The sequence below is a fragment of the Halyomorpha halys genome, unplaced genomic scaffold, assembly GCF_000696795.3.
Source record: "Halyomorpha halys isolate HHAL.00 unplaced genomic scaffold, Hhal_1.1 Scaffold769.1, whole genome shotgun sequence".
NCBI lineage: Eukaryota > Metazoa > Arthropoda > Insecta > Hemiptera > Pentatomidae > Halyomorpha > Halyomorpha halys.
The window spans coordinates 89,273-101,672 of record NW_027112617.1 but is presented as its reverse complement, the minus strand read 5'-3'; the positions used below and the strand labels follow the sequence as shown (position 1 = coordinate 101,672).

The window sequence follows — 12,400 nt, the reverse complement described above, 5'->3', positions numbered from 1 at the left end:
ATTTATTAAAACATAAAAGTTTTTAACCATGAGAACTATTGTCACGTGGGTATGCCACTGAATTTATGTATGCAATCAGCTGATACATGAATGTTTTATGGGTTTTTTGACTGAATTACTGTATAAGGACTCTTAAAAAGTGATTGTATATTGCAATGTATACTGTCGTCGATTGGAATGCCAGGATAATCGCTGAAGGCAATTATCCAAATATATATATTTATTGATTAATTAAGATTGAGTCTTGCAAAACTATTACTATTATTGAATTCCTTTCCAAAGGCTTTTGGGTTTACCAGTATACCATTTATATATCTTTATATTTATAAAATATTGTTACTATTGAAACATTTATAACATAATAAGGGGTGGTATTGGGTAATATAATAGTATATAAGCTATATCAAGGAACAAAGTATTTATTTATATGATTTATGTGAAACTATTGCAATGATATGATTAAATGAAATTGTAAAATGTTCCTGATAAATGGTTTGCCATAATATATTGTTACATTATAAATTATTACTTAATACATCTATGGCTGAATGGATAGTGAATGTCGTGGGTGTTGTCTTAGCCCAAGGGATGGCATTCCTGGTCTGATTCGCCCTTCTTAGAACTTCTTGTCAAAGTGCATCCTGCTCTCTCTTCAGTCTGAATTACTTCTGTGTCCTTTTCCCCTCTACTTGTTCTTAGAGGTGTGACCTTTTTGGAATTACTCATTGGCTATTAGTTACGTCTCCCTTAGGCCCTGAGAAGGGGTGGGAAACCACTGCTATGTGATCTCTTTCAGTTTTTACCTTGCTTAATGGCTTCTGCTCCTTCAACATGTATCCATTAACCAGTTGGTAAAAACTGTGGTATACAAAACAAGTGTGGTATACAAACACAGTTGTCTCTGTGTTGACAGGTATCCTTTCCGGGAGGACAGGTATTGGTACAGATGTGACTAAATTACAAATAGGCATTTGTCATATTTTTTTTTGTCTGAATTTTTAAAACCTTGGTATATAGCAATATTGCCATATTTTCTATAAAATAATAGACAACGTGAAATAGTACAAAATTATGTAAACATTTTTTTAAAATTAAAAATAGCCTTTTGAACATGTTGAAAATATTATTGGAAGTGTGTGAAATAAAAAAATACATAAGTAAATAAATTTATATATTAATATATTAAAAATAACCATACTTGCACCTTAGCTACTGAGTATTTCCAAAATCTATTTTTCTGGGTGATGGAACATTCTATTGCAGTTAGCAGTTCATTTATACCTATGATCATTGATCTGTGATGCAGGACATTTTGATTCAAGATACAGGATGGTGTGTTTTCTAAATTAAATCTTAACATTCCTGGTTTTGTTTAAAATTAAATAATGTCATAACAAATACCTACCTATAAGTAGTGATTCGGATGGAACGCAATTTACAACAAAAACCATAGTCAACTATTTCTAAAAAAATAAATATCAAAATCAAAAGTTTCTGCCTTTAGAGTTACAAAACTGTATTTTTATTTAACACCAAACAATGATACATGGATAGCCACTCTCCCTGTTGCTTGCTCTTTATCCATAATCAGCAAAAAAAAACTATGTCTTAGGACAGTTGGATTGTATAAACTGAGTGTTGCCCGAATTACACTATGATCAGGGTATAACAGTCTCCCCTATTGACATGGGAAAGTCAATTGTTTAAAGGATCTCATTTGTCAAGTTGAATGAAAACTTTTAATACCTTTGATAGTTCATGGTTTATGATTCTATGTATGTGTAATAATTTATTCTAATTTTTGTTCATTTAAATTATTTTATATTCAATAATATTTATACTTTGTAATGTTTATATACTAGGAGTATGTTTGAGCCCTGAAAGTGATAACTATTTAGCAACAGCTTCTTATGACAAAAGTTTTAAGTATTGGGATCTCCACGACACTACAGCTCCTCATACTGTCCTCAAGCGTGGCCTATTTACAAGTGTTGATTGGTTAAGACATTGGATGTCTGCAGTTACCACCTACGATAATGCTTACACGTAAGTAAATATTATGAACAGTGAATATTACTATTCACATTTACCTCTTTAATTATATTATTTTAATGGAAAAATTCAAACTCATAACAAAAACTCTTTTATTGTTATGCTTTTCAGACAAAAAATATAATTATCTGCAGAATTTATATGTATTTATTTAATGATTTAAATCCCAGACATTTCCTCACTTTCTTCTTATTGAAAAAGGGATAAAATTGCACCAAAATATTATCTGGAAAAGTTAATGTTATTACTTTTTTTTTTTCATGAGTGGTCTGTTTTTTTTATTTGTGTATTTGGTATCTCCAATGTATTGTTTTTATTCCAGGATGATGCAGACGACAGTCTCTTTAAGCTCAGTGAGAGGCTTTGTTAATCCAACCACTCCAGTAATAACTAGTATTAACTCTACTGCATGGGTTAGTATAAATACTTTGTGTCTTTGGTTATAATTTTACATTTCAGAAATTAATAAACCTTTCATTCCTATAAATCATTTGTCTTTCTGATGCAGAGCGTATCAGTTAATGATTGGCTGAATGGCGCGATAACATCATATGATAATGGGCAAGTAGTGCTTTTCCTGGCATTGAGGCAGTCTATTTATCAGCATTTGGATAAGCGGAAATTCTCAAAGGTATGTTCAGCAGGATTTTAATAATTTCCATTGTCATTCATTAAAGGTTAACATTTTTACTGATTTAATAATAATAATGAGGTGTAGATAGTTGACCGTAGATTAATGATTGGAGAAGTTTGTCGGGGGGTGCGGTCAGCAAAGAACAACATATTTATGTTGTTCTTTACTGATCGCACCCCCCGACAAATTTCTCCAATCAATAATAATAATAATAATAATAAGTAGTGGGATACAGTGTAGCTATGGACCATTGATGAGTGGCTTTTTATACTGACCAACATCTTAACAAAGCAGAAATATATGGGTGTGCTAGAGGTAAAAGTGACCAAATGACATTTTAGGAAGATGAAGTTTTTACCTCTCTACCTGAGGCTGAACAAAATTTACATTCCAAAACTAACAAAATCGTGAAATAGTCAATAACTATTAATTAATTATCGATAATTCCACAATTTTGTAAATAGTGAAGCTTAAATTTGGTTCAGAGATAGGTAGTAAAAAAAAAAAACTCTTCATAAAAATATTACTTTTACCTCCAATCCAACTCTTTATTTTTACAATTTCATGTACAAGAGAAACCATAAAATTAAAATTATGTTAATGGCTTTGACAATGTTACTTGACTTGGTGTGATGACTTGGTGTGGTCAAGAATATGCTGAACAAAGAATAAACCATTCATTTCACAGAATGTTACCGGCAAACCATTCCACTTTATTTATATGATATATTAAATGTTTAAATAATAATTAAAAGTGTATAATACTAATAATATTTCACTAACATTCAAAATTGTTGACTTATATATATAGTAACATGTTAACATAATCAATTTTCAGGTTATATTGAATAGTACGTTACGTAACATTGAAGTGAAAGATGAGCTACTTGAACCAAATTCAAAACAGAAAGAGAAGGAAATACATAATAACATGCCTTCAAATTCATATGGGGATGCCATTCAGAAATATGGCTTGTCTATTAGAACTGTAAGTTGGATTGTTATTAAAATTGTGTGCATGCTTCTGTTTGTGGATCATTTTATTATTACTTATTACTTTAATGTCAAACTTCTGTGGATTTTAAGTTTTAAAAAATCACCTTTTGAGTTTTATTCCTCTCCTCAGTATAGACAGGGTCTTTATTTATTTTTTTTAATATAAATAATTATGCATTTGCCCCCAAAGTTCTATATACAAAGTGGTAATTTTGACAAAATTGTGCCATTTATTGTTTAGTACCTTTTGAAACTACCACTGATAATTTTTTCTCGATTTGGTGTTGAATGATATATTTGAAATAAACTTTTAAAAAAAAATTCTTCTTTTCAGAACCCTTCAGAAACTTTTATGTTTTTATTCTGAATAAGTGGTATTTAATACCTTTTGAAACCCATACCATCATCCATTCAAAAGTTTTTTTCAGTTATTTTAAACCAGGAAATTTTAGTTATATATACTGTTAGTCGTTTATGCTGTAACTCATAACTCAAAAAAAAAAAAAAAAAAATTATTTTTAATATTGTTAAAAATTAACATATTTTTCAAGAGACATATTGAGTCAATCACTGGTTTGTATGACACCTTTACTATAATAAAGTATTGTTTTTTTCTGGCTTCAAGAATTCTTATGAGATTTACCTTATAACCCTATTAAAGTAATTCATTATTCACATTTTTGCAATCGATAAAAATAAGCATGTCCTCTTTTGATTTTGATAGTTTGGATTTTTTGTTTCAACTCATATGATAAAAGACCTTTTACTCACTTTATAAATTCTTTAAAGCTATGTCACTGTATAAAGTTTTCAATTTATTTACTTTATCTGTTGAAATTTTACTTTTAATACAATACAATTTACAATTCAATCTAATGAAAATGTCTCATATTGTTCATTAGTTAATTACAGATGATATTTTATTTATCCTGAGAAAATTCAGAAACATTGCAAACAATCTATCCAACTTGTATATTTAATTATAATAAGTTTCATATATTTAACTTCTTGATATAATGCTTTGTTTACCGACTCTGATTGATTTATTTTTATTTATAGGACCCTGATATTGGAAGATATGATAAGTTTCAAGAGAAAGGTTCTGACAACGTGAATGACATCTATCCACTTTCTTCTATAAACAGGGTATACATACATATCATTTTTAAAATTCTATCATTAGATGAGTACACATTTATATTGTCTCTCAAAAGTTTTTGCTATCAACATCATGTATTTTAATCATTTAACCCTTTGAATACAGATTTATTTGAATTTTTTTTTCCATTTGGAACATATTTGGGGTCCATTTATAGGTTTTTTGAGATGCAGAAAATGAAAATTCTATCGATTTTAAGATTGTGTATTGATTTATTTTAACTTTTCTGATTTCTAACATGTAAAGGTCCATTAATATATTTTAGGAGATGCTGCAAATGAAAATGATATCAATTTTATGTTCTCATATCAATTTATTTTAACTTTTCTGATTTCTAATATGTAAGAGTCCATTAATATGTTTTTGGTGTTGCTGAAAATGAAAATGCTATCGATTTTAAGATTGTATATTGATTTATTTAAACTTTTTTGATTTCTAACATGTAAGGGTCCATTAATATATTTTTGAAGATGCTGAAAATGAAAATGATGGAAAGAACCATCTATGGCAGGTTGATTGACTTCAGCTCGGTAGGACTGTATCCTGAATGGATGGAAGGATGGATGTCCCACTATACCTTATAAGGATTATTGAGTTCTTTCATGGATAGAATCTTGAAGTATGATTCAGAAACTGGATTGAAAACTTACAAGTCAAGGGTGGCGTTCCCCAGCATTCAGTTTTAGGAACATTGCTATGGAACATTATGTATGACATGGTGCTCAGGCTACCACTGCCCGAAGAAACTGTTGCGCTCGGCTTTGTGGACAATCTGGCAATCATAAAACTGGGCTAGCAAAGGAAGAGAGAATGCTTTGCTATGCTTGATTGCTTTGCATGAGAAAGCAGAAATTTACTTAAAGAATATGTGCTACACTAGATAACAACTCATTTTTAATAGGGTTAAAATGATCAGCATTTTAAAATAAATTTGAAATACTAGATTTTGAAAAAAAATTATTTTACCTATATTGAAAAGCCTTTCCTAGCCTGAGCTTGTTAAATTTCACAAAAACTTTAGTTAGCTTAAGTTAACTTAAAGTTAGCTTTCCAATTGTATACTCCCTTTTTTGGTTACCTTTCAATTTGTAATGTATTTTAAAATGGAATGTATAAAAAGGAGGATGTAGAAGGTTAGTGGAGCTGGTGCTAATTCCTCCTTACAGGTTCTTTCCCGTTGATACGGCCTCGGTTTCCACAGAATTCTACTCCAGTTTGCTAGTATGAGAGATTTCAATAAAAAAAACTTAGTGACTTGGTGATGTAATTCCTGGGAAAGATGGCCTTGCTCTCTACTTCTTTATTTATTTGTGATTCAGTTTGCTTTGAAAAGGCTTAGTGTTAGTTAATCATGCCTGTGTTTTCGTAGCCATTAGCATATAATTAGCAATATTTATTGACGTCTAAGGGCTTGCTGATATACATTTTATTTTTAGATTCTGCAATAGTAATGGTTGAGCAGGGCAGAGAGAATAGCAAGGATGTTCCCCTAAAAAAGTGGTTTTAGGTCATGCAATGATTAGCAACAATCATCAATATCTAATAGATCAAGGATTAATCCTTTGAGACTAACAAGAAGGCTAGCATGGAAGAAGAGGTGATAGAACAATTCTGTCACGAATACTAGAAGAGTGGCAGAGACCATCTAATCATCATTAGATCATCTCACATGACTGTTCACAGTGTTTTATCATCATTAGTGTTGCAGAACCAATATATAAAATGCATATCAGCAAGCTCTTAGACATCGATAAATGTAGCTAACTTGGAATCTCTCTGTTAGGGAAACGTCATGATTATTATCTCTGTGTTGCTCTTGCATTAGCGCTGCAGAATTCATATGCAAAATGCATTCCAGTAAGCACTGCTATCAAATACACATGTACGACTCTAACACTAAGAGTTTCCAAAGCAAACTAAATTGTAAAGAAAACCAGAAGCTTGAAAAGATTGGAATAGCTTACTAAGAGAAGAAGTTTTTGTGAAATTTGCAAAGCTCAGGCTAGAAACTTTATTTTGTAAGATAAAAATACAGTTTTTGAAAATTTAGTATTTATACATTTTTTTAAAATGTCAATTATTGTAACCATATTAAAAATGAGATTAGATCTTGAGTAGTACTTATTCATTAGGGAAATTGAGCTTTCCAGCAGCTGATTCAATTTTACTGTAGAACCAGTAGTTTAGGAATGCGGTTATTTTATGGAGAAAAGTCCTGTTATTCAGAAAAACTGAGATTTTACACTTAAGGTTGAGAATTGGACAGGGTCAAGAGGACTTTTTTGTAGCAACAAAGTAGTAGTATCACCACCCAGAGTTAGTGACTTTATCCTGTTACACCCTGTATATGAAGGATAGCCCAAAATGAATACAAGATTTGAATTTTCCACTATTCGTGGAGTGAAGGCAACATCAATTTGATGTGGACAAGAATTGCAAATTCAATTTCAAGAAGCAATCTACACTTTATACTCACTGAAGATCTGCTTCTCCATGCTTACAAAGTTCAATTGACACAAGAACTGAAGCATAATGACTACACAGCGAATAGAGTAAATGGATTATTAATTGAATTAAATGGATTATTGAACATTGAGAAGTATATACCAATTTTTGAAAAAAATAATTTTTAATGACGAAGCACATTTTCACCTTGATGGCTTTGTTGATCATCAAAATTGCCACAGTTGGGGTTCAGAGAACCCACATATGGTTGTTGAAAACTAATGCATGCTCTACCATGTCACTGTTTAGTGCGGATTTTGGGCTGAAGGCATCATTGGACCATATTTTTAAAAAAATTAAGCTGGTCAAGCCATGAATGTTACTCATGCTCCATCTTGCGACATGATGTGAAATGATGACACAGTTCTTTCTGCATAAATTGGATGATATTGATGTGGACAATATGTGCTTTCAACCAGACGGTGCCACAAGCCATACAACCCATGAAATGATCCCATCACTGCACGGGACATATCCTGGCCATATGCTCTCTTGTTTTGTTGTTAAGAACTGGCTTCCAGGATCATGTGATTTAACACAATTAGATTTCTTTTTTATGGGGTTGTTTGAAGTCAGAGCTCTATGCCAAGACCATATGCACACGTGCATTGAAGGAGGAAATTCAATGCTATATCAACAAAATTCAGCTACATTTATGCAAAATAAAATGATCATGGAAAATTTCAATAAAAGAGTGCATATTTACACATAGTGCATAATTGTAATGCTAGCAAAGCCATGGAAGCATTTGCCCCATACATTATTCCTTACATAATCTTATCCTATGTGCTTTATGATTCAATAAAAAAAAAAAATTTATTGAAGAAAGAACTTTATTTTTACTTTAAGCAAATCTTGTATTAATTTTAGAACACCCTTCACATATTTTTGTGGTATTTTACATATATATTAAAATAAAACATTAGAAGTATTAACTGTTACATTTCATATTCTATTTCATTTATATTTGATATCATTATATATTTCATTATATCATATATATTTGAACCACTTTACTTGGAAACTGAAAACTTTTCAAAATAGTCTCTCATTTTTACTAAAAGGAAAATCTCATGACAAAGAACATGTAGGTTTGTTTCAAACTCTGGGACTCTTTAAATTCCTGGGACTATGTCCCACCAATGCTTTATATCCAACTATTCAGTTAATAATCGAAAGTCTTTTTTAACTTCATTCACTATTTGAAACAATTTTTTGTTGAAAATCAAATATTATATATTCTTTTATTTTTAATAAGCTTTAGTTCTTTTGTATAAGTTATTTGTATATGGTTTGGCAGTTGATGTATAAACATAATACAAGTTATCATAATAAAAGTTAGTTATCATAGTCACCTGGTATATCTGGAGCTGCCTTTGCTAGATGTATCAGAATGTTTGTGACTTGTTATCTTCAAACTGGATTTCTTGCCTGTGATTCCTTTTTTCTCCTATACTTGATTACCAATCTTTATCTTTATCTTTATATTGATTTACCAATTTTAGCTTTTGTAAACACTGCTTAAATTTAGGATATTAAATTTATGTTTTCCATATAATTTATGAAGAGTTTTTTTTTTTTTTTGCCTTAGGTTGCATGGAATACTAACAAGAATAGTTTCTTGTATACAGCTATGGGATACCAGTCGGGATTTTTAGTAGTCTCCAAGTTGTCCTTTAACAGTAAGGACTCTCATCTAATTGATGAAATATCAAAAATGTAACCTAGTTTTTTACAATCATTGTTAAATTATTTCTTTTTTCTTTTAGTAGGGTAACTGTTATTGCCTGAATATTGTTTTGTATATATGTAAATAGAATTTGTAATCAAGAGTTAAATACAATTTTATTTGAGATTTTTACATTGTTTTGTTTTGATACATTTAACTGTATTAAAAGTGTATTTAAATGTTCATAGTTATCATTAAAAATGAAAGTGATATTAACATCACATTAAAAAAAGTTAAATTTTTCATTTCTTGATGTAAGTTATTTGGTGTTGACGATGTCAGTAGTTGTACTGCATTTATTTTATTATCAGATAATCTTTTCTCTTAATCCATTCTGACCTTTAATCATTTTTCATTACTACTCTTGAGACAGACCTCTTAAAGTACAGTTTGTTATGGAAATTGCTACTTTAGAAAAACTATAAATCATTTAGAGCAGATTTAGTAATACCAAAGAATTTAATTTAATTTTCTCATTAATTTAAAAATTGTGCAAAGCTCAAACTGAGCTTGTATTGCATTAAAGCAAATGTGATAAGTTCTTTCTTGATCATTTAATAGTTTACTTCGTTTTTTTTTTGTTTTTTTTATGGGAGGTTCTCCGTTTTTTAAAATATTTTTGGATACACACAAACATAAAATTGTACTGGTTCAGTTCTACAGCTATGTTATGAATATTCAATTATGTTGTTGGTATAATTTTTCTTTATGTTTTAAATTAAAATACCTCAGAAAGTTATTCCTGAAACTCTCTTGAAAGATATTTTTTAAATTCTAATCACTGCCACTACATTAATCTCTTTCCTTGCCTCTTATTTAGGTTGTATGTTCCTTTGAGTTTTAGTTATTAATTATGTAGAGAAAATGTGATATTGGATTAATTTAAATAGTGGATATATATGTTAGGTCCTAAGTAAATATTACAACATTCATTTGGTAAGCTTATAAAGCCATGTAAATTATGTATAATTGTAAAATATCGATGAAAATTGATACAAGTTATAGTTATTTTATAGAATCTGTAAAGTTGTATTTAATTTATTCAGTATCTGTGTATTATTATTATTATTTTTTATGTTTTAATTTTGTTTTGTTAAATTATACTAAAATAATTTAGTTTTAAATTAAAAACTAATCTCACAAATTTTATTTTTTTTCTATTTACTCTGGAAATTATTCCTTACCAATATGATAAAATGTTTTATTTTTATTAGTATTTTTCTTTTATTACTATTATCGATTCTGTTAGAACAGACAGAAAATCAAAATAGTAATAATAATAGTTACCTTTTTTTTTTTTGTTATTTGCTAGTTAATGGACCATAAAGGTTACTGGTCACTAATCAATTATTATAATAATTAATACCTATTTACAAATTGATTGGCAAACTCTTTTCAAGTATTTTATTTTAAAGTTGTTCGTTTGAATATATTAGTAACAAGTTAATGTATCCAGTCAACTTTGCATCAACCAACTTGTTAAATTAATAAGAATCAGATTTAGTGATATTTTTATAATTAAATATGTAAGTATTTTGTGTAAACTATTATGACAAAATATAGATGCCAATAGTAATAATTTTTGAAACCGTATTTTATTGAAATATTCCTTAACTCTTCACAGGAACTAAACAAATGGCATTTTTATATTTAATTCCTATAGATTAATTATGTGAATAATTTCTACTTATTTTCTCTGTTAAACACATACAACAGATATTCTGCATCATATTATATTTTTTCTATTATGTTGTGGTGTTCTCAGTTTTGTTTTCACTAAATATGATCATTATCTTTTTCAAAATTATGGTTATTTTATATGTACTGAAATTCTATTTTTACAATTTTTTTTTAACTATTTATAAAAAATAATACTTTTTTTTTTTTTTTTCAAAATTGTCACTTCTGAAAATAGCATAATCCTACTAAATTTGATATATAAATGTCATGAACGAAAATAACGATATATCATTTGCATGATATATTGGTCAGTTACTGAACAGAAATTTAATTAGTAAATGCAAATATTTGTTAGTGAAATTTATCTTTTTTTTTTAAAATTAATAAACACTAGTCTTTTTGTCAATAGTATAAAAAATAATCTATCATAATTCTGTATTATGTATTTAATTACAAAACATTCAAAAACCAAATATTGACTGTCAGATGTAACTTTTTTTTATAAAATCTTAGAAAACAATGTTATTTCTGACTGTATGTGTCTTTTAACATTAACAAAATAAAAGTATATATTTCTTTTCCCTTGTGACGAGTTTTAGTTCGTAAATTCAAGAGACAGAGATCATCCACATAGGAATCCGGAAGTGCCACTATATAGAATCGATTTTCGAGAATAGATTTGATATTAATTTATGTAAAGTGACTCCTGGTTGAAAAATTGCAATTAACAAACAATTTAACTACGTATTATTTTTGTAGTTACCAAGTTTTATGACCGAATGTCTCATTTGTTTTAAACATCGTCCATCAATCCCAAATAAATTACTTTAAAAACCACTGCCTTTAAAAGTTCTTTTCATTCATTAAATCTTTTTCAGTTTTTTTATTTTTAGAAAGAGGTTTAAAATATTACTATCTTTTTTAACCGAGTTTAAACAAAATTGTTAGAGCTGTTGGGAGAAATTCAATAAAATGGTACCTCCAGTCCGTCGATTTTAGTGAACAAGTTAATGTTACGTCCCAAGCATAATATACCTTTCTTAAATATGTAATTTCAGTTTTGTACGCACTTTCGTTTTTGAGTGAGGCTGTTCACAAACGTACTGACCATTTTGCGAAACTTGGTTATTTGATCTCAGGAGAAATTAAAATGCGTTTTTCTGTTGAAACTCGAATTCGAAATTTTACACAATCGCAATACTTTCCCTAACTATATATTATATGCATGTATATGTTAGCAAAAGTCAAAATATATTATTTTATTGTTGTTAATTTAATTATATTCATATTATTTTTACTTAATATTTATCCTACCTTAATTTACCTTTTTGTATCTTATTATCTTATTATTTCAAAATGTTCTTAGTTATTTGTTTTTTTTTTAGCCTTGATGAAGCTCTACAAAGTGGGGCAAAATATCAGAAAACGTTGTTAACTGTTTTTGTTCTTTTTGACCGTAACCCTAACCATTTTCATATTTGAAATTATACGGTCAATTATAAATCTGTTGCCTGGCACACCATCGTACAACTTTCACTTACTACCCTACTATGAGTTGAAAATAATCCTTGCTCGTTACAGTGAAGAGAATTTATATTATTCACTGTGACAATACTTCCTCGTACTAATTCTAACAGCTAACTAA

General features: G+C 28.9%; 1 protein-coding gene across 1 annotated transcript in view; it reads left to right on the top strand.

The window, feature by feature from the left end:
* Nucleotides 1-10,655, top strand: part of LOC106686049 (uncharacterized) — a 55,112-nt gene extending 44,457 nt beyond the window's left edge. Inside the window, exons 21-26 of the mRNA XM_014429151.2 lie at nucleotides 1,863-2,046; nucleotides 2,375-2,465; nucleotides 2,561-2,683; nucleotides 3,525-3,674; nucleotides 4,742-4,828; nucleotides 8,938-10,655. Coding sequence (XP_014284637.1) covers nucleotides 1,863-2,046; nucleotides 2,375-2,465; nucleotides 2,561-2,683; nucleotides 3,525-3,674; nucleotides 4,742-4,828; nucleotides 8,938-9,069 — 767 coding nt within the window. The 3' untranslated portion in view covers nucleotides 9,070-10,655. The remainder of the gene's footprint in view (nucleotides 1-1,862; nucleotides 2,047-2,374; nucleotides 2,466-2,560; nucleotides 2,684-3,524; nucleotides 3,675-4,741; nucleotides 4,829-8,937) is intronic.
* The last annotated feature ends 1,745 nt before the right edge of the window (nucleotides 10,656-12,400 follow it).